This window comes from Rhipicephalus microplus, chromosome 8 (genome assembly GCF_043290135.1).
Source record: "Rhipicephalus microplus isolate Deutch F79 chromosome 8, USDA_Rmic, whole genome shotgun sequence".
Classification (NCBI taxonomy): domain Eukaryota; kingdom Metazoa; phylum Arthropoda; class Arachnida; order Ixodida; family Ixodidae; genus Rhipicephalus; species Rhipicephalus microplus.
The window spans coordinates 127,297,167-127,320,791 of NC_134707.1; the positions used below are offsets into that span (position 1 = coordinate 127,297,167).

Genomic DNA, 23,625 nt, shown 5'->3' on the forward strand with positions numbered 1-23,625 from the left:
GCGTTAGATAATTATTTAAAACAAGCTAGAAAACAAGCACAAATTGTGAAAATACTTTGATTGATTGATTGATATGTGGGGTTTAACGTCCCAAAACCACTATATGATTATGAGAGACGCCGTAGTGGAGGGCTCCGGAAATTTAGACCACCTGGGGTTCTTTAACGTGCACCCAAATCTGAGCACACGGGCCTACAACATTTCCGCCTTTATCGGAAATGCAGCCGCCGCAGCCGGGTGAAAATACTTTCCATTATTCAAAAGAAAACATCACAGAATCAAACGGAACACAACTGAATGGCATGTTGGTATTCAAACCATCAAACAAAATAAGTGTAAAGTAAGAGAAAACAAGCGAGATACTAGTAGTGAATAAACGCGTAGTTGCCGACTATGATATGAATAAAACGAGCAGTTAATCCTGTAAATGGGTGAGTAGAAGGTGCCGGAATATTTCTCGATTACGTTCAGCTACGATTTCATCTGGAAGGCTGTTCCACATGCGGATGACACGGGGGAGTGCAGATGAGCTAAAAATGTATGTTTTACCGTATATGCGTGTGAATGAACGATGATTATTCAGTCTGTTTGAGGTGAATGCAGATGTTTGCAATGTCATTCATAGATGGCCTTGTTTCATGTACGTATTTTTGAAATAATGAAAGGCGGTTTATATCACGTCGGCTGCTCAAAAAGGAAATTGATGTTTTTTTTAAATTGATGTTTTTTTTTAATTTGTGTTATGCTTGCGCTATCATCGTAGTTTTGTGAAATGAATCTAGCGGCTCTATTCTGGATCGACCCCAGCATGTTAGTTAAATACCTGTAATGAGGGTACCAAACTAACTGTAGAAGCGAATTCCAGCTGAGGGCGAACAAATGTTACGTAAGCTAAAGCACGTATATTTGGGGGCGTCTTACGTAGATTGCGGCATATGTAGCCTAATATTCGTGAGGCGTCACTGCAGATGTTGGTGATGTGGGTAGTCCAACCAAGAAAGGTTAGATGTGAAGGTTACACCAAAATATCTAAAAGAGTTAACACTGGATACGCGATTGCCATTAATAACGTCAGAAAACTCAGAGAGAAGGACATTACTTTAAATTCAGTTGAATTAAGGGACATTAGCCAACTATTACACCAATTGCTGATGAGGTCGAGGTCATTTTGAATTATTACGTGGTCACAAGTACTAGTTATTGCTCGCTAAGTTTTACAGTCATCAGCGAAAATGCGCATTTGTGAGGATAAATTACTTGGTAAGTCATTAATATAAATAAGAAAAAGCAGTGAACTGAGAACACTCCCTTGCGGCACACCAAAACAAACGTATAAAAGTTGGGATGAAAAGTCATTAACAATGGTTAATTGCTGCCGGTTAGTAAGAAAGTTCCGTATCCATGACAGAGTTGATGAATCTATACACAAAGAAGAGAGTTTAGTGATTAAGCGGCAGGGAGCAAAACGATCGAAAGCTTTGGAAAAATCCAGAAAAAGACAGTTAATTTGCAAGTTTAGATCTAAGTGATGATGTAGGTCAGTCGTGAATTCAAAAAGCTGTGTTTCGCGTAATAGTAGTAGTACTAGTAGTATTTTTATTTACAGTAAGCCGGATACAGAGCTCACTGCAGGGGCAAAGGGCTAAAGGCGAACAGCCTGACAAAGGCCCTTGTCCCTCCACAGTCCGTGACAGTGCAAAGCTTAAACAATATATATATTCAATACATTGATTTCAAGCAACCTGAAATTGTAAACGCAAAATTCAAGCATAAATAGCATAAGAAGTTTACATAACACATTTTAAGAATTAGAGGTCACTCTCGTTATAATTCACAACTAAACAATATCAATGAAACAACTCAAACACAGACACAAAATGCATGCGGATACAATGAATTCCGCTGTATACACTCGTATAATTGACAGAGAAGTTTATGAATAGGGGCTTTCTAAATCCATGTTGGTTAGTTAAGAAAAAGTCATTCTGCTCTAAGCGATTGTAAATATGAGAGGCGGTTATATGCTCGAGCATCTTACAGCAGATGGATGTCAAAGAAATGGGTCTGTAATTTCGAGGTGTTTTTATTGCCGCTATTAAAAACGGGGATGACCTTTGCAATTTTCCAGTCATGTGGAAGCTGTCCTGTTGATAGTGATTGCTGAAAGATGTGACATAATATTTTACTCGAGGGTGAGGATGTACTTTTTGGTATCTTAATGTTACTCTCGTCAACGCCCGCTGACGTGGACAGTTTAAGATTATTTATTATAGATGCGATTCTGTCAACAGTGATTTCAATGGGCTGCAAAAAGGGATAGTCAAGATCGGCTACATCGGGGACGTTTGTATGATCTTTAGTGGTGTAAACTGATGTAAAGAAAGTCTTGAAAGCGTTAGGACAGTCTTGATCTAGAATGGGAAGTTGGTCGACATTTTGCAAAGTTATTTTGTTATCGTGACGTTCTGGGCTCACTTGTTTCCAAAAATTCTTAGCGCTAGTGGTGAGCAGTGACGATAGATCATGAGAAAAATACTTATCACGGGCGGCGCGTATCGCGGAGCAGTAGCTATTCAAGAAGTCTCTATACCTTTGCCACGAAGCAGCAGTTTGCGCGCGTTTAGCCGCCGCGTACAATTCCTTTTTTATTTCTTAATCTGTTAAGTGATTTATTGAACCATGGTTTTTGTTTATCATCTGTTATCTTGAGTGTAGTATTATGTTCACTAACTAACGAAGCTTACTTGTTTTTGAAGAGTGTCCAGTTGTCTTGTACGGATCGATTATGAAATGATGGTAAAAGTACGCTCTCAAAGAACGTGCATAATTCATCATTTATAACAATGCAATTTTCTCTATTATAATCACGAATCGTTTTTGATTCAGCTTGAGCGAGACGAAATGGGACGTTAAGAATCATTTGAATTAACCAGTGGTCACTGAAGCCATCTATGTATGTTATATTCAATATAGTATTTGGTGCCGTTGTTAATACCAAGTCAAGTATACTCGAGTCACGAGTGGGTTGGCTTATGATCTGGGCAGATTAAAATCTAATGTTAAGGCAATGAACGCAGTGGAGACATGGTAATTCGATGAAAGCAGCTTCCAGTTTATTGAAGGAAAATTAAAGTCGCCAAATAAATAAACGAGCTCAGTTTGACACGTCTTAACAGCATGAGTTATGGTGCATCGTAAGTTGCTTAGAAATGATGGATTAGTGTCTGGAGGGCGATAGCAGCAACCAATCACTAATTTCTCAAATGGAGTTCTGCAAACAACCCATACAACTTCTACATCTGTAGCAGACGCCATTAGATAAGAGGCTATTGCCTTTTTGATGTCTATAATTACGCCTCTACCCCTTCTGTTAACGCGATCGCAACGATAAATGTTATAGGTAATTTGTAAGGGATTAATTTCATTGTCTGAAATATCTTCATGAAGCCATGTATTGGTGGAGATGATTATGTCAGAACCCGTGTCATCAAGGTAGGAAGAGACCTGGTCGAGCTTTCGCAGGAGGCTGCGAATATTAAAGAATGATATGGTGAGTGGCGGTAAATTCTGAGGCTCAGGTGCCTGCTTGAATTCACCGGTGCGGGTACCACGCCTTAGCTATCTGCCTAGTCGAACTACGTGCTTGTTGCGTGGTCGGACACGTATGTTACAACATCTATGCGCAATCTGTGAACAGAGAGCTTAAAGAATTTTTTTTCTGGCCTTGGCGAATTCGATAAGCTTTCTTGTTGCCTCTCGCGTAGCAGGAGAGAAGTCTTTCCGCTTAGAAGTCATCTCTTCAGGCAGTGTGCCCCTGTCTGAAGGGATGTGTTTAACGAGGTTCACCATGGGATTGGCACATTATTCATCTTCTGACCAGTGCGTCAAATACGTCAAACTACTTCGTCCTTCCATTGTAATTTTGGTTCAGGTCAAGTTATTGGGGTGGTCACGAGAGCACCCAAACGTAAGTGCATAGATAGATAGATAGATAGACAGATAGATAGATAGATAGATAGATAGATAGATAGATAGATAGATATATATATAGATAGATAGATAGATAGATAGATAGATAGATAGATAGATAGATAGATAGATAGATAGATAGATAGATAGATAGATAGATAGATAGATAGATAGATAGATAGATAGATAGATAGATAGATAGATAGATAGATAGATAGATAGATAGATAGACGTCCAAAGTGCTTGCAGTGCGGAAAGAAGTGTAGTAAACGGGCTTCACTTTGCTTCTTTGTAACGTTTCATATTACCTATGAACTGGCTAACCTCCCTGTCCTTCCTCCTTCAATACTCCTCCAATGATAATACCTGAGTTATGTAGCCGAATTGTGTAAGGTGCTGCAATGGTTCCACCTACAATTGGGTGGAATTTCCCCAGTTTTCAATAGATAGATAGATAGATAGATAGATAGATAGATAGATAGATAGATAGATAGATAGATAGATAGATAGATAGATAGATAGATAGATAGATAGATAGATAGATAGATAGATAGATAGATAGATAGATAGATAGATAGATAGATAGATAGATAGATATGCTCAAAGTCGCCGAAGTTTCCCGCATTTAAAAACAATTCGCGGGACCCCCTCCAGAGCCTTTTCACGACTCAATTGATGCGAAGTGACGTAATTTTGCCAATGAGCAATAAATATTGTTCTGATTTCTTCGATTAGTACTATACACTATCAGATGGCTTATTTGCGCAATTAGGATACGGTTTAAGCCGTGCAGTTACCGCACTTTTTCACCGCTCCACCAGCATACCCCTTACTCAGTGCCCTAGCACCACGCGTACACAATCGACGCATGGAGATAAGCCTTGTAAGTGATAAGTGGTCCTTAAAAGAAAGAAAAGAAAAGAAAAGCTATACCCATCACTGGATGCATCATAGTGCGACACCTCAACAGTAGCTCAGGAGGAATGGGGGTAATAAGAGATTTAAAGGGATAGGTAAGATGGTTGTTTGCACCTTCATTGGTCCCAATGGAAAGAGGGCTCGGCTGGAGTGTTGTTGGGCTTCGCCGTGTACCACTTTGTTTTCTGGAAGTATACTGAAACGTAACGGGGAACTGGGTCCAAGTCACATACACTCTAAAAAAAGAGCGAGTAAAAAGGGTGTATTTTTGTCCAACAACAATATATATCATATGTGGGGTTTAACGTCCCAAAACCACTATATGATTATAAGAGACGCCGTAGTGGAGGGCTCCGGAAATTTCGACCACCTGGGGTTCTTTAACGTCCCACAACAATAGTCGTCATTTATATTGCGTTCGGTCCTTGCGCTATCGCCCCGCGCCAGGTACATTCCGGTCACGATCGACATGCCCATTATCAGGGTTACATTGCATTTTTGATAGGAAAGAGGCCAGCGCCGAGTTTTCAAGAAAGGAAGCGCACGCGGCCTGATGACGATTATTGTTGGGGGACAAAAAGACACCCTTTTTACTCGATGTTTTTTAGTGTGTACGTACTGTTGTTAGTAGGCTTAACAAGAACACTCCGACGGACTGCATTTACTGATGCCAGTACGCCAGCGGCGAAGCACTGGCCGCTGTTGCCGAGATATTACCTCGGTATTCCGGGATAGTATGGCGGCATGCATGGTAACATCTCGATAACTGAACACAAAGTTACTTGATCAGTTTTATTTAGCTCTTTTCAGCATTACCCAGTGATCGCAACTGATGTTCTGGATAAATAAAACTGCGAAATAGGATAGACAGGAAACAACTGCAGTGATTGTGATGTTATTTTCACATGAACAGGAACAAGGGGTGTCGCCTGAAACCTTGCAGGCCTGACATCTTCGTGTCGGTGGGAACGCCATTACGGGTGCGTACAACACAGCATTGTAATAAATGCTGCTGCGTTCAAGTCTTTTGAGATAGCGGGGCGTTCTATTTCCACTGCCGGGGATACTTCACTGTGATTGCAAGTATTTTACAATTGAGTTTAGCCATGGTAATTTTAAAGGATGAATTGCTAAAGAACTGCTTTTTATTTCCTAAGTGTGCAAATGGAGGAAAAAGAGAAGCTAACACTGATTTACTAACCCACCTGATAATTTTGATTGATATGTGGGGTTTAACGTCCCAAAACTACCGTATGATTATGAGAGACGCCGTAGTGGAGGACTCCGGAAATTTTGATCACCTGGGGTTCTTTAACATGCACCCAAATCTGAGCACACGGGCCTACAACATTTCTGCCTCCATCGGAAATGCCGCCGCCGCAGCCGGAATTCAATCCCGCAACCTATGGGTCAGCAGACGAGTACCTTAGCCACTGGACCACCGCGGCGGGGCACCAAATAATTCCGATCTTGATGTAGGTACTTATGCGCACTGAAAATGTCGAAATCTACGGCCACTCTTCTTACTGTAAAATTCGTGGTGTAAACGCAAAAGGAAACATTTGTAGCAGGCTGCCACTCTCTCAAAGACGTTCTGCAGCCTGCAAGCGTTCACTTGGAATGGTGGGAAGTTGTAGTCCTTACATACTGGTGCAGTTGTCTGCTACGTTTGGGCCAACATAACTTGCTGGACTCGTGTTCATAAAAGCATGGCAACTGCTGCACACAGCTCACCGATTAGAGGTCTATCGCAGAATTATACGAAAGCTGACACCAAACAAAATGCTGTGGAAAAAATTGAGGGCGTGTAAAGACGATCACTAAACTTCGCTGATCCTTCTTCGACACATCAAATGCATCTAAAATAAAAAGAAGCTCGATGCCAGAGAGTATTATAAGACAACAAATGGCCCGAACGAAGTGTGAGTAGTAATTCAGTAGAGATGTGACATTATAGCTAAATTTATGTGCCTATAAATTCATTCGTTATATTCGACATTCCAACTTGGAATGTTTGACGCGAATATTCGACTCGTTTTGTTCTTCAGTGTATGATTTTCTAAAGCGGTGGCTCATGTTTTAGTAATTCTCACTAATTTGATAATGCGGGATTTCTACCTAAGTTTTCTGTCAGAAAAGCGAGAAAAAGCTACATTGGTGTAGCGTTCAGAGTGTCTCGGTGTTCTTGACAAAAGTAATACAAGAAATAGTTCACAACACAATGGTCATTTTGTCCGATTGTGTCTCGAGCACTGTCTAACTGTGTATTCTGCGCATAGCTGAGGAATTTCATTCTCGTGACCTAAATTGTTTGTGCTTGTGTGGTAGTAGTTTTCTTGCACAAAATTTTAACAAACATCAGTTCCTAGACAACGCTCGTTCTGCGTCCTTATCAACTTTTGGATGGAGCGGATTCGCGATTATTTTTGAAATATGCATCGTTTCTAACTCGCCCACAATGCATGCCTTACTGACACTCACAGAATTCTCAATTATTGTGTACAAGGTGAGGTGGGTATGGCTGTGCGTCAATCAAAGTGATAATATTGAATACAGCTGCTGAAGAGTCGGTGCACCTGCGCCTGTATACACGGACAGCGTACAATTTTGGCGAACACTTTTCACTCACTACAGAAGTACACCACTCGTTCAGTGCGCTACTCATTCATTATTGGTTTCACTCATTCATTATAGATATCATCACTCACTCAAGCTCTTACGTTAGTTAAAAAATGTTTGGCATGTTGTGTTCTACCCAGCAGTGCTGTTCAGGAAGTTATATCGTTCGACATTCTAGACAGACGCCGTGACACTCTACCGCTTTGGCAGCCCACTGTGCTTCGCAACGCAACATAACATCGTTGCTGACTTCGAGGAACTCTTCAAGGATGAGAAACCCCGAACCGTCAAGGTTGCAAGCAAGCTGGACAACATGTGAGAAACACTTTATGATAAATATAGAAGGCACACTTGCGGTGTCGAGAATGTGGCAAAGTTACAATATATGTGCGAATCTGCCTCTAACAAAATTCATCAAAGTTCTGAAATTATCAAAACACAAAGGATGAAGAGAGAACTGAGTTCTCTCAAAAGACAACCTTAACATTGAAGAACAAACGTTTTCAATGAATATTCTGAGTCAGTTTTTACCATGTTTCATAGAAACGACGCACATGTCAATGCAAGAAACCTGATACGCTTAGAAGTACCTGTAATAACGAAACCTAGTATACTTAGAATACAGCACCAAAGAGTGGCAGTTAGAACAACATACGTAACATATTTATAAACATTTATTCAGTATAAATAGTCATATGCTTGTTCTAAGTTTTTTAATCATTATCAACAAGTACACTACAAGATTGTAAAGTAGCAATAATAATTCAAATACAGAAGTCCGTAAACAAATCGGAACTGAATAATTATAAGCCCATCTCTCTCTAACCAAGTCAGTCAGTAAACACCTTGAAAACCTTATTGATGGCACAACGAGGTCATTGAGTTTAGCTTGCTCGTGGTTCGATGAATGGTGGCTCGTAGCTCGTCACGACTGTTTCGGCCTAGCTAATCACCTCTGGTTGGGCGCGGTGGTTATTCAATGACATAGAATGTAATTTTTGATAACCTTCAGGCAGCCGCAATCTTGACAGTGCCATTGAATTGCCTCAGCTGAATTTCTACAAAACGTAATTGGTTAGTAAAGTGATCTTGGATCCAGAAAACGATACGTCTGTTTCAGAAGGATGAGTTGATCATAGTCATGAGTTTACAGTGCTAAACGTAACCGAAACCCTCCTGAATTTTTAGTAAAAACAGATTCATTTGCTTAAGGTTATTGATCTTGAATCATATGTCGCGGATTAGCTCATCGAACTCAGCAACAGTGGATAGAACTTTTCGTAAGCGGTGCTGATAACATAAAAGGATGCTTTCTTCAAGGTAAATATCAGGTTGGAATCCAAACTTTGTTCCACTAATCTTATCGTAACAGGATTCCAAACAGCGGACATAAGAATAATAAACCAGAACGGATCAAAAAAATTATTAGGTTGGTATTTGACAAATACAAACTTTCAGACAAACATGCGGAATTCCTAAAAAGGGCTGGACTTCTTAGCCTTGAAAATACAGCCACATATTGGCATTGAACTTCCTGCATTAGCTCTTGCACAAACAGCTTAACATTGACACAACTACATATATTTCAATAACCACATGAAGGCCTACACGTAAGAAACACTTGTTGACGCTAACTGGTTATGGACACTTATCAAGCTGCTATAAAGACTCTTCGTTCCGTGGAGCGAAAACAGACTGAAATGTACTTGATCAACCAACTGCAATCACGCGCTCTTTAGTCAACTTCACGTCTGCAATCGACGAAGCTTTACGAACACAGCATGAATAGATTATAGTATTCTCTCGTTTATTTGTAACCATAACTATTCTTTCCACAAAAGGTTGTTCTGTTTTACTGTTCTGATTATATTAGAATAGCTTGTAAGTTGTATAACCTGTATTCACTTGTATTCGCATACATGCAGTTATTCCGCATTGTTGTGCTACCTACTGGTATTCTTTCTATGAATCACTCTTCAAGTTGTCAATTTATGTTCTTTTGTGAACTGTTGGAGGGGATTTTTTTTATTATCCTTGCTTCAGTACCTTTTTCCTTGTCCTGGTTTCTTACAAAAAATCGTCGAAAATTCGAAACTGGAATAATTGTGCATAAATCGTCTAGACAATACGTGGCACGTGGCTTCACTAATAGCCATGAAGACGGGCTGTAATACGCCGTCATATAACCACAGTGAATGCTCCTACTAATTATTTTACGAAGAGGACCAACAGGACGCTATGTAGGCGTCTACAGTGCCTCGCAACCAACGAGACGCTATGTGAGCGTCTACAGTGCCTCGAAACCAACGAGACTCTATGTGGGCGTCTACTGTGCCTCGCGCGTGCTCACGCATCTTGGCAGAGAGCAGCGCATGCCTCTGGTCGGTGAGCACGAGCAGGGAAGACTGACGCAGTAGTTGTTCAGAAAGGGACACGTAGGCGGAACGCTTTTAGCAGACTCTTCATTGTGAGAGAGAGAGAGAGAAAACATTATTTGCGCATAACTCGGAGCATTCCAAATGGACGGGCTCCTATTCCAGGGCTCCGCTGGCCCTAGCAATCATTTCTACCCGTTGGACCAGCCAGCGCTGATCAACAATGGCGGAGCTGGACAGCAGCACCTCCCATTGTTCCTCTGTGTTATTCATGTTGTGGTGTTCTTCATTGTGATGCGTACACTCCTACGTGATGTGAAACAGAGTTGGTGTGGCCCCACACCACAGACATATATCTTTGTATGCTGTGGGGTAGAATACATGCAGCCTGTGTAAGTTCGTGTATGTGTTTGTTTGGATTCTGCGTAATGCCACCGATTCCATTGCTGTAAGTTTCTTATGCGGTACTGGATACACTTTTTTATTGTCCCTGTAATACTGAAGAATTGCACCAAAGTTAGCGTCTAGGGGCGTTGGATCCTCTATTGCAGTGTGCAAGGAAGCTCGGTAATCTGTGAAGCCTCGAGCCGCCTCATCCGCAAACTGGTTCCCGGTGACGCCCTCGTGCCCTGGCGCCCAGATGATGGTTTGGGCGTATTCAATTGGGAAGTCCTTGTGAGCTTTGGTTAGAATTTGGAAGGCCTTCTCACATATTCTACCTTTTTCGTAATTTCTACATGCAGCCTCCGAGTCTGTGATTATTGTCATTGGGGCTTTTCGCTCCCTGCCCTCCTTGATTGCCAGCGCGATCGCTATCTCCTCCGCTTCTGTGATAGAGGCTTGGGCTATGGAGGCACAACTTGTGACGTTTCCTTTTCGGTCTGTGACCACGGCCACCATGTTCTTTGCATTTGCCTGATATGGTGCAGCGTCAGTAAATCTCGCCGTATTCAGATATTTTGTCTGTTTATCTATGTAAACGGCTCTTGCTTTGCGTCTTCCAGCATGTAAAACTGGGTCCATGTTCTTCGGTAGGGGGCATATTTTGTACCAGGCTCTGACTGAGCACGACAATTCCTTAGCTCCTCCATGTGCCTGTACTTGTTCGCCGAGGCCGATCCTCTGAAAAAGTTTTCTGCCGGTTGTCGTCTGTAGCAGGCGGTTAATCTGGGTGGTTACTCGTGCCTCAGCCAACTCATGAATTGTATTGTGAAGTCCGAGCGCTAATAGTTTCGCAGTTGAAGTGCTTTGTGGTAGTCGCAGAGCCGCTTTATACGCCATCCTTACTATTTTGTCTGCTTTTTCTTTCTCCTCTCTATTCATGTTGTGGTAGGGTAGCGAGTATGTTAGTCTGCTGATGACTAAGCTCTTTACCAAACGAAGCACGTCTTGTTCTTTCAGTCCAGCACGATTGTTCGTTATTCGAACTATCATACGAACAATTTGTTGAGCTGTTCGTTTAAGCGTATTCAGGGTGTGGAGACATCGCTGATTGGACTGTAACCACATCCCTAAGATCCGTACAGTTGTTTTCTCTGGTATAATATTGCCGTCTAGCTTGACGTCAAGGCGAAGGCTCGGGTCTGTCCTTTGTTTTTTACTCTTGTAGAACCGAATGAGTTCCGATTTGTCTGCTGAGCACTGAAGCCCCCTTTCTTTAGTGTAATATTCGATGGTTTTAGCTGCAAGTTGAAGCCGCTCTTCTTTTTCCGCCAAGCTACCCTTGCTTGTCCATACAGTGATGTCATCCGCATAGAAGGAGTGTCGGATGTCGGGAATACCTTCCAGTTTTTTGGCTAGACCAATCATGGCTATGTTGAAAAGCGTAGGCGAGATCACAGCGCCTTGTGGTGTGCCTTTGCTCGGTGGGTGGAAGACATTGGATTCGTGTTCTCCTAATCTGATAACAGCGGTTCTTTTAGTAAGGAAGTTCTGTACATATTTGTAGGTCCTTTGACCGCAGTTTGTCGCTGGTAGCCCATCTAATATGGCCTTATGGCTTACGTTGTCAAAAGCGCCTTTTATGTCGATGGCCATGACAATGTTTTCTCCTGCTTTTGGAACATTTGTTAGTACTTCCTCCTTTAAAAGCAGAAGGATGTCCTGTGTCGAAAGGTTCGAGCGGAAACCAAACATGGTGTTTGGCAACAAGTTATTTTGTTCAAGGTGCCGTTGAAGTATTTATTAATCTCTCAAACACTTTGCCTAAGCACGAGGTAAGAGAGATTGGCCTGAGGTTTTCTATTGACAATTTCTTTCCTGGTTTGGGTATCATAATTATTACAGCATGCTTCTATTGCTGTGGTATAGTGCCATTCACCCAGTGTTTGTTAATGAAGTTTAGAAGCGCTGTTATGGCTTCGTCATTCATGTTGCGAATCATGGCATTGGTGCTTTGGTCCGCCCCAGGCGCTGTGTTGCGTTTCATGCTGACGATTGCCGCTCTGACCTCGGCATGCGTGAAAGGCGCATCCAGTTCTGAGTTTGGGAGCCCAGTGTATTTAGCCTCGTAAGGGGCTGTGATGGCTCGGGCGCCGAAACACTTAATATAGATGTCTTGAAGCAGGTCATCTCTTGTGCCTGGATATGTGTGCAATAATCTTTCTAGAGATTTTTGTCCTTCGCGTTTACTTTTCAGAGGGTCAATCATGGCTCTTAGGATATTCCATGTCTTTGCTGTTGCTAAGGTTCCATTTATTGAATCGCAAGATTGTTCCCAGTTGGCTGTCGCGAGTTGATTAGCGTACTGTTCGGCTTGCTGCGTTATTTCTTCAATTTTCGCTTTGAGTTTCTTATTTCGCTTTTGCCTTTTCCATCTCTTAGTGAGGTTTCTTCTTGCTTCCCACAGGTGGAGAATGTGAGCATCTACATCAGGGGTATCATATGTTCTGGCGACAGTTTTGGTGTACATTTGCTTTTCATTTCGAATTACTTTGCACCACTCGTCCAAGTCGTCTATGGCGGTCACGTGCGCTTTTAGTGCTTTTCTATATGCGTGCCAGTCTATAATTTTAGCTGTGCCGATGTGTTTGCGGATTCGGCCGGTGCGGATTGTGGTGCTTAGTATGTAATGATCACTGCCCAGGTTTTCAAGGGTGTTGTACCAGTCCACACTTTGGCAGTTTTGTACTATCGTCAAGTCCGGTCTTGTGTCCATGGATACGCTGTTGCCTATCCTCGTTGGTATTGCAGGGTCAGTTAACAGAGTCATTTCCAGTTTCTCTATTTGTCTTGCGATATTCTTGCCTTTGGTGTCTTGCATCTTATATCCCCAGCTTGCATGCCTGGCATTAAAGTCCCCAACTATGATTAATGGATTCCCTTTCGCCAGTTTTGCTGTCTCTTGAAAGAGCTTGTCAAACGTTGCTCTCTTTTGTCTTTGGGGACTATAGATATTAAGTATGAAGGCGCTTTTCCCATGGCTTCCTTTGTAGGTTATTTCTGTTATGATATGCGGGATATCCGCCTCTTCAATGGGCTGATGACATATTGCTGTAATTGAGTTATCGACTAATGTAGCAACTTTCCATTCTGCGTCCCCGGTACTATAGGTTTCGTAGTCCCGTAATTTTGGTTGTGTTCCGGCTTCCTGGACTGCTATGACAGCAGGTGGCTTTTGTTGCGACGCCACCAGCTGCAACAGTTGCCCTCTTTTCCGCCGGAAACCACGGCAGTTACACTGCCCTATTTCGCACTTTTCTGACCGCTGCGTTTGATGATTAGCCATTATGCGTTTCCTGGTTCATGGCCGACAATCCGGGCCTGTTGTGACTTTTCTCAGCTTTTTCTCTTATGTTGATGCCTGTGGCATGCTTTCGCAAAGCTTTGGTGAATTCGACGTGTTGTGCCTGGATTTCCTTGTCCAGAATCTCGAGCTTTCTATCTACATTTATCTTTACTTGCTCTATAACTGTCGGTATAACTTCATTTAATGTTTCTTTCAGCATCGACGACGTAATCATTAAGTCACCTCCTGCATTCGGTTGCATCTGCGATTTCTGGCCACTCTGGGTGGGTATAGAGTTTTGTTGCGGGTGCTGCGTTTGTTGCTTTTTTAGTTCCCTATTTTCGCGTTCTAGGTCACCTAATCTCACCCGAATTATCTCTCACTCACGTTCTAAGCGCGTGAGTTGTGGTGTTTGGTGTGAGTGTTGGAAGGATTTTGCTGACCAGCTCACCTGGTTCTTCGCTTTCTTTTTCTGTGCCTTCTTGCCCTTGTGCTGTTGTTGCTTTGCTTGGGCCTGCTTGTGGCCACCATTCCTGGAGTTGGAGCAGTCTCGAGAGCCGGACCTGGATCGGGATGTAGATCGATATCTGGATCGGGAACTGGAACGAGCCCTGCTTGGTGGTGCAGAGTCCTCGCGGTCCGTGCTGAACCAGCGTCTCTTGAGTATGCCAGTGGTTTTTGGTGTGGTGTGTTGGTGCGACAGCAGCGACCGGCCCTTTTGAGGGACGCGTTTGAGTTTCTTGGTGCACTCCGATGCCGCCGTGGGATGGCGTCCGCCGCACAGGGCACATTCCGGATCGCAAGTGTGCTCCTCAGGTGGGTCTCTTAGGCGACAGTTACTGCACGCCTTTGTCATTGGTGTGGGACAAACATCCGTCCTATGTCCCTGGCTCTTGCAGAGTTTACAGTACTGCCGTATCGGTTGATAAGGCACGCATGGCATTTCGCCACCATTATAATACACGAAGCGTGGCAGTATTGGTCCATCGAACGTGATCACTGCAGTTAGTGACTGTCCGAGCATGCGGGCTTGAACAATTGTCACTCCTTGAGTGCGCACTCGGAGATGGCTCAGGAGTTCAGCTTCTGGCGTTTCGTGTTCTAATCCGTGTATCTTTCCTTTCAGGTATCCAGCAGGAGGGGACATGTAGGTGTTCACGGGATAGTTAGTGCCATTGAGCTCCCGTGTCTTTATCTTCAAGATCCTTTCTGCTACATCTTTGTACGGAGTGCTTGCAATAATTATGTTTGATCCGTTGCGAAGGCGAAGCAGAAATTTGTGGCTGTTACAGGCCTCCGGGTCACCGCTCGCATGTTCTATCTCTCGCGCAACCTGATATGCTTTCAGTTCCTTCTCAACTAACCCTGGTCTGGGCCGCATGATAATCTTCATATCGTTTTTTGGCAGCGGTGCCGCGCGCGTTCGTCGTCGGCCCTTTTCAGATGCTCTTCCGCGTTGCTCTTCTGCAAGCGTTCTAGCGCCGGAGCTGTTGCTCTCAGTTTCGCCTCGAGCAACGCTGTCATCACTCGCGGCGCGTTCTTGTTTCCTGATGCGTTTTCGCTGTCGCAATGACATAGCTACCTGCCACTGACCATTCTTGGCTTCGTCGTCGCGTTCCTCCGCACAGTCTTTTTTCTTGTTCTCGGCGTCGCTAGTAGATTCTCCTTGTAGCACCTCGTCGGTTGAAAGGAAATCTTCGTTGGCGTCCACCGCAGAGCTCACTTGGGTTTCGATGTCTTTGTCATCCATGTCCATAAGTGCCTGGGCTAGTTCCGGGTCGTTGTCCGTTGGGGTTCGGGCAGGTGCAGCGCAACGCGTCGGCCGAGAGCTGGCTGCCAGGACTCCGCGTTCCGCTTCGCCGCGAAGCTTAGCGTGGCGGGTTAGCATGCTCTGCCGAAGGTCTTCACTTCCCAGAGGAATCCGGGATCGCTTGTCCAAAAAGGTGGTGTCAGCGTGTACCTTACGTCTTCCTGCACAATTCCCGTAGTTTCACTGGTAGTCACATGATTTTAGCCGCTGCTAGGTACGACGATTGACGGAGCCGATGTGAACGCGTGTGCACTCCTCGGCACCACCTGGTGGTCTCCCTTCATTGTGACATAGCTACTTTTCTGGGCACAAGTTCGCCCTCAATAATTCATTGTGTGTGTTCCCCCTCTTGCATTACGTGACATTCTGGTGGATGTGCGGGGTATGATTGGAAGTCCCCTTCGCGCAAGAGAAAGAAGCCCTGACCCCCTGCGATTAGAGCCTGGCGAACTTACTCCAGTACACCAGCGTTCAAGTCGCTGCCTCCCAGTCGAGCCACCTGAATTCGGACCACTCCTCACTACTCCAGCAACACAGGCAGCGGTAACCTCCAATCTCAGAAAAATGGCCAATGCAGCTTCAACATCTGAACTCATCGTCTCTTCGCAGTGCTTAGCTGAACCCTTCCACGGTGACGCGCACGAAGATGTGGAAGACTGGGTGGAGCTCTTCGAGCGGGTCGCAAGGACCATTGCCTGAGATGAGGCAAGAAATTTGGGCCGCGTGTACTTTGCGTTGGAGGATGGAGCGAGAATATGGTTTGAGAACCACGAAGGGGCAATAGGTGGTGGTGAAAACACTTAATAACCATTAAATGGTTACAGAGAGGTGATTGGGTTGGGGCCTTATTGGCCTCCTACCCTCACAGCACTAGGTGGAACCCCTATTCCGGGGCTCCATTGGCAAGCAACGCCGCCCGCGCGACGTGGGAAGACTTTCGGCAGCAGTTGCTTGCTGCGTATGCCAGCACGAATCGCCGGGAAAGGGCAGAAAATGTCCTTCAATCGAGAAACCAACGCACGAACGAGAGTGTCAGCATGTATATCAAGAACATGTCCCGCCTCTTCAAACGAGCCGATCCGAACATGACTGAAGAAAAGAAAGCGCGCCATTTGATGCGTCGAGTCAAACAGGACTTATTTGCAGGCCTGGTTCGCAATCCTCCACGTACCGTTGCTGAATTCCGCACAGAAGCCACGACCATAGAAAGAGCACTGCAGCAGCGTGCCCGTCATTACAATCGGGATGCCGGTAGTGAGCCTGCCGGCATCCTTTTGGCAAAGCGAGACAGCAGCAACGAGACGGTGAGGAAGCTGGTGCGTTCCATCGTCAAAGAGGAGCTTCGTAACGTTCTCGAACCGCAAGTCATGCCGACAGTTTCATCCCTCACATCCGTCATCCGTGATGAAGTTCGGCACGCCATTTCTCAGCCGGAACCAGAAGTACAACCTCTTCGACTTCAACAACCGCTGCAGGAACGCCATATATCAACGTACGCAGACGCTTTACACCAACCTGCCGTTCACAATGCCTTGTTCGCGACTCCCGGTGCCCGCCAGTCAGCTTCGACCAGCTCACCTTTTCTTGAAGAGCAGAGAGCACGGAAAAGCGATATGTGGCACACACCTGACAGGACACCGCTCTGTTTTCACTGCGGAGCAGCTGGACATCTTTACCGACGCTGTCCATACCAAAGGGTCGGTCTGCGTGGGTTTTCTGTGTATGCCCCGTGCCCGCGTAGTGGTGAAAGGTCTATAGAAATAGAGGAGTACCTTTCAAGGCACGGATCTCCAGCCGCTAACTTCCAGCACCAACCAAGGTCGCCAGCACCAAATTGTCATCAACCGCCAAGTCCACGACGTTCACGTTCACCACCGAATTCACGAAACCATCGGTCAACGAGCCCGCGTCAGGAAAACTGAAGCCAGCGACCTGGAGAGGCAAGGCCGCTGATGTCCGACAGAGCACAGATGCTCCGTCAAGGCCCCAGAGAAGCAGCGACGAGCAGAAAATGACGACGAATATAAGTGAAGAAAAAATTTCTTCAGCTTTGCGTGTTACTATGAACGAGTGGGAATTTAACGTATTCGTTGATACTGGTGCCGATTATTCAGTCGTAAGCTATGCAATCGCAAAAAATTTGAAGAAAGTTTTGACGCCTTGGAGTGGACCAAAAATGCGCTCGGCTGGGGGCCATCTGATAACACCTCTGCGAAGATGCGCCGCCAGGATCGGAGTTCAGGGTGCCACTTATGTCGCTGATTTCCTAGTTCTGCCATAATGCTCGAGAGACATAATAATCGGGAAAGATTTCCTGCTGGAGAACGGCGCCATAATAAACCTGCAGAATTGTAGTATTTCTTTTTCGACAAAGCTGACCATAGACGAGGAGACGGGAAGTTCTGCGTTGCGTGTTATCGACGGCAATGTAATCGTGCCACCGTGATGCAGCATCCTGGTTGGCGTAAGGAAACAGCATTCGTCGACTCTGAAGGAATAGCGGATGGCAATATCGGACTGCTGCTAAAGAAAGGTATTTGCATAGCTCGAGGCATTATTCGCTTACGTGATGGGCTCGCCAACGTACTGCTCACCAATTTCAGAAATGAAATTCAGCATGTCGCAAAAGACACTGCCATCGCTTTTCTACACAGCTTTACTGAAGTTACCGAGTTAGGTGCCAGTGCGTCCAAGCCACCAACTTCGGAAACTACGCATGACCTTGGAAAATCAGTTTCAATCAGCCGAAGTTTGCCACCAGCCGAGAGGAAAATCGTAGAAGACCTGATAGATGAATTCGCAGCATGTTTTTCCACGTGATCAAAAGTACGTCACACGTAGATCGTGAAGCACAGGATTATAACAGAGGAAACAACCAGGCCCGTGTATCAACACCCTTACAGATTTTCGCCAAAAGAACGAAAAGTCATAAAGAGCCAGGTGCAGGAGGTGTTTCAGGATGATGTCATTCAGCCATCTAGCAACCCGTGGGCATCGCCGGTAGTTCTCGTGAGAAAAAAAGACAACACGTTGAGATTCTGTGTGGACTACCGGAATCTAAACAGCGTAACCAAGCGGGATGTATACCCCTTACCGCGTATTGATGACACATTGGATCGGCTATGGCACGCCAGATATTTTTCTTCGCTCGACTTAAAAAGCGGATATTGGCAAATCGAAGTGGATTAAACAGACCTTGAAAAGACCGCTTTTGTAACTCCGGATGGCTTGTGCGAGTTTAAAGGACTACTTTCCGCCTCTGTTGTGCGCCAGCGACATTCCAGCGTAATGTTGCGTACATGCACGAAGAAAAAGAAGCGTATACGGTGAACGCACTGGTGGGAGACCGGCAAGTCGACGGCTTCGTCGAAGCTGTGGCAGCGATCGTTCCGTAGTTGAAGCGCTTACCCAGCTCCTCCACCACTCTGTTACGTTTGAAAGAGACCGGTAGACGTTGAAAGGGGCCGTTTATTAGGTCGTGAGGGGCAGCTCAGAAGCGGCCGACTGGTTAAAGATCCTCCTGATCCTCTTCTTCTTCTCTCGCTCTGCCCACCAGTGCGTTCACCGTATACGCTTCTTTTTCTTCGTGCATGTACGCAACATTACGCTGGAATGTCGCTGGCGCCTTTGACCCCATGGCAACCGACGATGAGCGCGGCAACTGTGGAGTACAGCCCAGCCCGACAGTCAAGGATGAAAACCAGACTTCCCGCGTCACGGTATGACCGACGCTCTCAGTGCATGCCTCCTCGACACCCGACGTCTCGGTACGACTCACCTAACCAGTACATTCATCGCACAAGAGCAAATGATGATGCTCTATTCATCGACGAGCGACCGACGTTTCGACCTCGGCCGGTGTGCTATTCCTGCGGTGTGCGAGGCCACATATCGCGATTTTGCAACCGTCGGGTGACTCCTCGGTATCACCAACCATCTGACTTTTCACGACCCTTCGAACAGCCTCATGGTGTCCGGCGGCCGGCCCACATACCACCTGATGACAACTATTGGCCCAGCAGCTTCCGCAACCACTCCCCGGCATCTGACAGGAGTTTAACGCCCCCACCGCGACCTCGTGCTCATCGTTATCCTTCACCGCTGCGTCGCAAAGCGCCCTCTTCGCCACCGGAAAACTAGCCAGCGCGGCCAATGGGGGTGAGGTCGCTGGAAACGTGCTACTGAGAGAAATACCTCCTGTGTGTATGTTTAAAAACAAAGTGTGTGTTTTGGTGGATCATGTGCCTGTGATGGCCTTGGTGGACACAGGTGCAACGATTTCCGTGATGAGTGCTTCCTTTAAAGATGTGTTAGGGCGGAAAGTTGTTTTTACCTGGGATGAAACTTCGACGTTTTGTGGAGTGAGTGGAGAGCCATTGCGCGCTATTGGTGTGTGTAGTGCTGAAGTATTTTTGGGAGGCCTTATGATAACGACAGAGTTTGCGATTATTCCTCGGTCGACACATGATGTCATTCTCGGCATGGACTTCTTGCGAGATTGTGGTGCCACTGTAGACTGTCGCACGGGGAAAGTCTTTGTGAGTGGCCAGATGCCTTCAGAACTTCTGGACACTCCGGCAAATGACCAAACTACGCTGTGTGTCTGTGGCGATACGGTCATACCTGCGTTGTCTACCGTACGTGTTCCTGTTGTTTGTCGCGGCGCGGATTCTGACAGCTTCGATGCGAGTGTAGAACCAATGCACATAAACTGCGTGAAGAAGAATGTGTTGGTTCCCCATTGTGTGGTGTCGATTGATGGCGGACGAACTGGCCTATGGACTGTAAACTGTTCCTCTGAGCCCGTGACATTACCCAATGGTTTGAAATTAGCTTCGGTCAGCAAAGAACACGTGACCTTATCAGTGGTCGAGCTCACAGACGTGCCGGAAGAACGTGACGGAACTGGTTGTCACAATTTGGACGGGGCGCTTATGGCAACGATAATTAAGTCGCTTAGCTCAAGCGAGCGCCGAACTTTATTGAATGTGCTGTTGAAGCACGTTTCGGTATTTGACTTTGCACACAAGGGCAAAGTAACCCCTATCCCCCTGTCTCGAACGCGTCATACCATCAACACTGGCACGGCAAGTCCGATTCGCCAAAAACCATATCGTGTTTCCCCGTCAGAAAGACAAATTATCAACGACAAAGTGCAGGAAATGATGCAAAAGGGAGTGGTACAAGAGTCAGCCAGTCCGTGGGCAGCACCGGTAATCCTCGTCAAGAAGAAAGATGGATCTTGGAGATTTTGCGTCGACTATCACCAACTGAATGTCGTGAAAAAAAAGGACGTATACCCGTTGCCACGTATAGAGGACGCAATAGACTGCTTACATTCGGCCTGTTATTTTTCCTCCGTAGACTTACGATCTGGCTATTGGCAAATTCCGATGCACCCAGAGGACAAGGAACAGACTGCCTTTGTAACCCCTGATGGGCTCTTTGAATTCAACGTGATGCCATTTGGACCGTTCAATGCACCGGCCACGTTCGAGAGATCTATGGACACCATCCTGCGTGGCTTGAAGTGGAACATCTGCATGTGCTACCTCGACGATGTCCTCATCTTTGGCCGCACGTTCAGTGAACACAACTCTCGTCTGGATACTGTTTTGAACTGCATCCGAAACGCTGGCCTAATTTTAAACTTGAAGAAATGCCACTTCGGAGACCGCCAGACGCTTGTGCTCGGGCATCTCGTTGACAAGGATGGCATCCGCCCTGACCCCCTGAAGACAGCAGCAGTTGAGGCGTTCAAAGCGCCGCGGTCCGTCAAGGAGCTTCGTAGTTTCCTGGGGCTCTGTTCATACTTCCGCCGCTTTATTCCGAAGTTTGCCGACATTGCGTACCCTCTCACATGCCTCTTACGAAAGGACAATTCTTTTGAGTGGACTCCGGAGTGCGATTCTTCATTCCGCCAATTGAAGTTTTTGTTGCAGTCACGACCTGTCCTTCAGCACTTCAGTCCTTCTGCTCCGACAGAGCTTCATACGGATGCTAGCGGCATAGGTATTGGAGCCGTCCTAGTACAACGTTACGGCGACCGCGAACACGTCATCGCATACGCAAGTCGCTCCCTAAACAGGCCGGAACAAAACTACACTGTTACCGAACAAGAATGCCTGGCGGTATTATTTGCAATTCAGCTGTTTAGGTCTTACCTGTACGGACGCCCATTCACAGTCGTAACCGACCACCACTCGTTGTGTTGGCTTGTCAACCTTCGTGACCATTGTGGCCGCCTTGCGCGCTGGGCGCTCCGGCTACAAGAATACAGTTTTACCGTCGCTTACAAGAGTGGTCGTCGACATGCTGACGCGGACTGTCTTTCACGTATGCCACTTAGCACAACAGATTGTGAATCCGATGACCTTGACCAGCTTGTAGCGTCTGTGTCGCCTACGTTCCCGGACTATCCCACTTTCAGAGCAGAACAGCGGAAAGATGCTAAACTAGCACCACTATTCACCGCTGCATCCGCTTCCACTAGTACACGCCGTTTCTGTATGCGTGATGGACTGTTGTTCAAAAGGAACCTCTCCAGCAGTGGCGCGCGTTTCCTTCTGGTGGTCCCGGAGAGCCTGCGAACAGTTATTATGAGTGTTATGCACGACGACCCTACATCTGGACATTTAGGTTTGGCGCGGACGCTTCACCGGACTAAAGAGCGTTTTTATTGGCCTGGTATGCAGAAGTCTGTTGAGAGTTTTGTGGCAAGCTGCATGCAATGTCAGCGTCACAAACGTCCATCAACTGGTCCAGCTGGTCTTCTACAGCCGATGCCTACTCCAAGCGCACCTTTCGAACAAGTGGGCATTGACTTTCTGGGCCCCTTCCCAAAATCGGCTAAGGGTAACCGGTGGATAATTGTTTGCGTCGACTACCACACACGCTACTGCGAGACGGCAGCCGTCCCCTCCGCAACTGCCAGTGAAGTCTCGTCGTTTTTGTTACAGTACGTCATCTTCCGACATGGCCCACCTCGCCTGATTATCAGTGATCGTGGACGACAATTCACAGCGGATGTCGTGGAGGAGCTACTCCGTTTATGTGAATCCCGCCTGCGTCACTCGACACCATACCACTCCCAAACTAATGGGCTGACGGAGCGTACCAACCGCGCCATTATCAACATGTTGTCTATGTATGTCTCATGCGACCACAAGAACTGGGATGACGTACTCCCGTTCATTACTTACGCGTTCAACGCCGCGAAGCATGAGATTACAGGCTATAGCCCTTTCTTTTTGCTTTATGCACGTTCGCCCCGGCACCCAATCGACACAATATTGCCTTTCTGTGACCACGACAACGTCACTGTCGCCGAGACTCTCTGCCTCGCCGAAGAGGGGCGTCGCATAGCTCGACTACGCACATTGGCATCGCAAGACAAGGCGAAGGCACGCTATGACATTCACCATCGACCAGTGATTTTTCGCCGTGGTGATCTGGTGTGGTTGTGGACTCTGATGCGCAAGCGCGGTTTATGCCAAAAGTTTTTGGCCACTTACGATGGACCTTTTGTCATCGTCGACAGACTTACAGAGGTCAACTATGTAATAGCTCGTCTCACGGCGAGTGGTCGACGAGCTGCCAAAACTCAAGTGGTTCATGTTGCGCGCCTGAAACTGTACACGCCACGACAACTTGACTGACTCGTCCGGCAGCCTTCGTCTGCGCGGAGAGGAATGTTGCGTACATGCACGAAGAAAAAGAAGCGTATACGGTGAACGCACTGGTGGGCAGAGCGAGAGAAGAAGAAGAGGATCAGGAGGATCTTTAACCAGTCGGCCGCTTCTGAGCTGCCCCTCACGACCTAATAAACGGCCCCTTTCCACGTCTACCAGTCTCTTTCAAACGTAACAGTATGATGGACAGTGTCCTCACGGAGCTGAAGTGGCAGTCATGCCTAGTCTACTTGGACGATGTTGTGGTATTTTCTGCGATGTTTGACCAACACGTAGAGAGACTGCAGTCAGTGCTTCAGGCTATCCAGTCAGCCAGCTTGACAATCAAACCAGAAAAGTGCCAGTTCGGCTCCGACAAGCTTCGTTTTCTTGGGCACGTAATCAGCGCGGAAGGTGTTGGCCCTGATCCAGACAAGACTGCGGTGGTCGCAGCATTCCGAAAGCCCAGAGACAAGAAAGAGGTGCGTTGATTTTTGGGCTTACGCGCTTACTACAGACAATTTGTAGAAAATTTCT

The 23,625-nt window shown here is 46.2% G+C and overlaps 1 protein-coding gene across 11 annotated transcripts in view; it reads left to right on the plus strand.

Annotated features, from left to right (window-relative positions):
- The window catches only part of LOC119165484 (solute carrier family 26 member 6-like), a 152,769-nt gene that overhangs the window by 96,955 nt on the left and 32,189 nt on the right, over window positions 1–23,625 (plus strand). For 7 of the 11 annotated variants that reach the window (XM_075872585.1, XM_075872591.1, XM_037417654.2 and 4 more), the window contains 2 exons: window positions 5,801–5,867; window positions 7,685–7,821. The exons of 3 other annotated variants lie outside the window; for them this stretch is intronic. In XM_075872585.1, coding sequence (XP_075728700.1) covers window positions 5,801–5,867; window positions 7,685–7,821 — 204 coding nt within the window. The remainder of the gene's footprint in view (window positions 1–5,800; window positions 5,868–7,684; window positions 7,822–23,625) is intronic. One more of the 11 variants, XR_012885809.1, reaches the window with a different exon arrangement.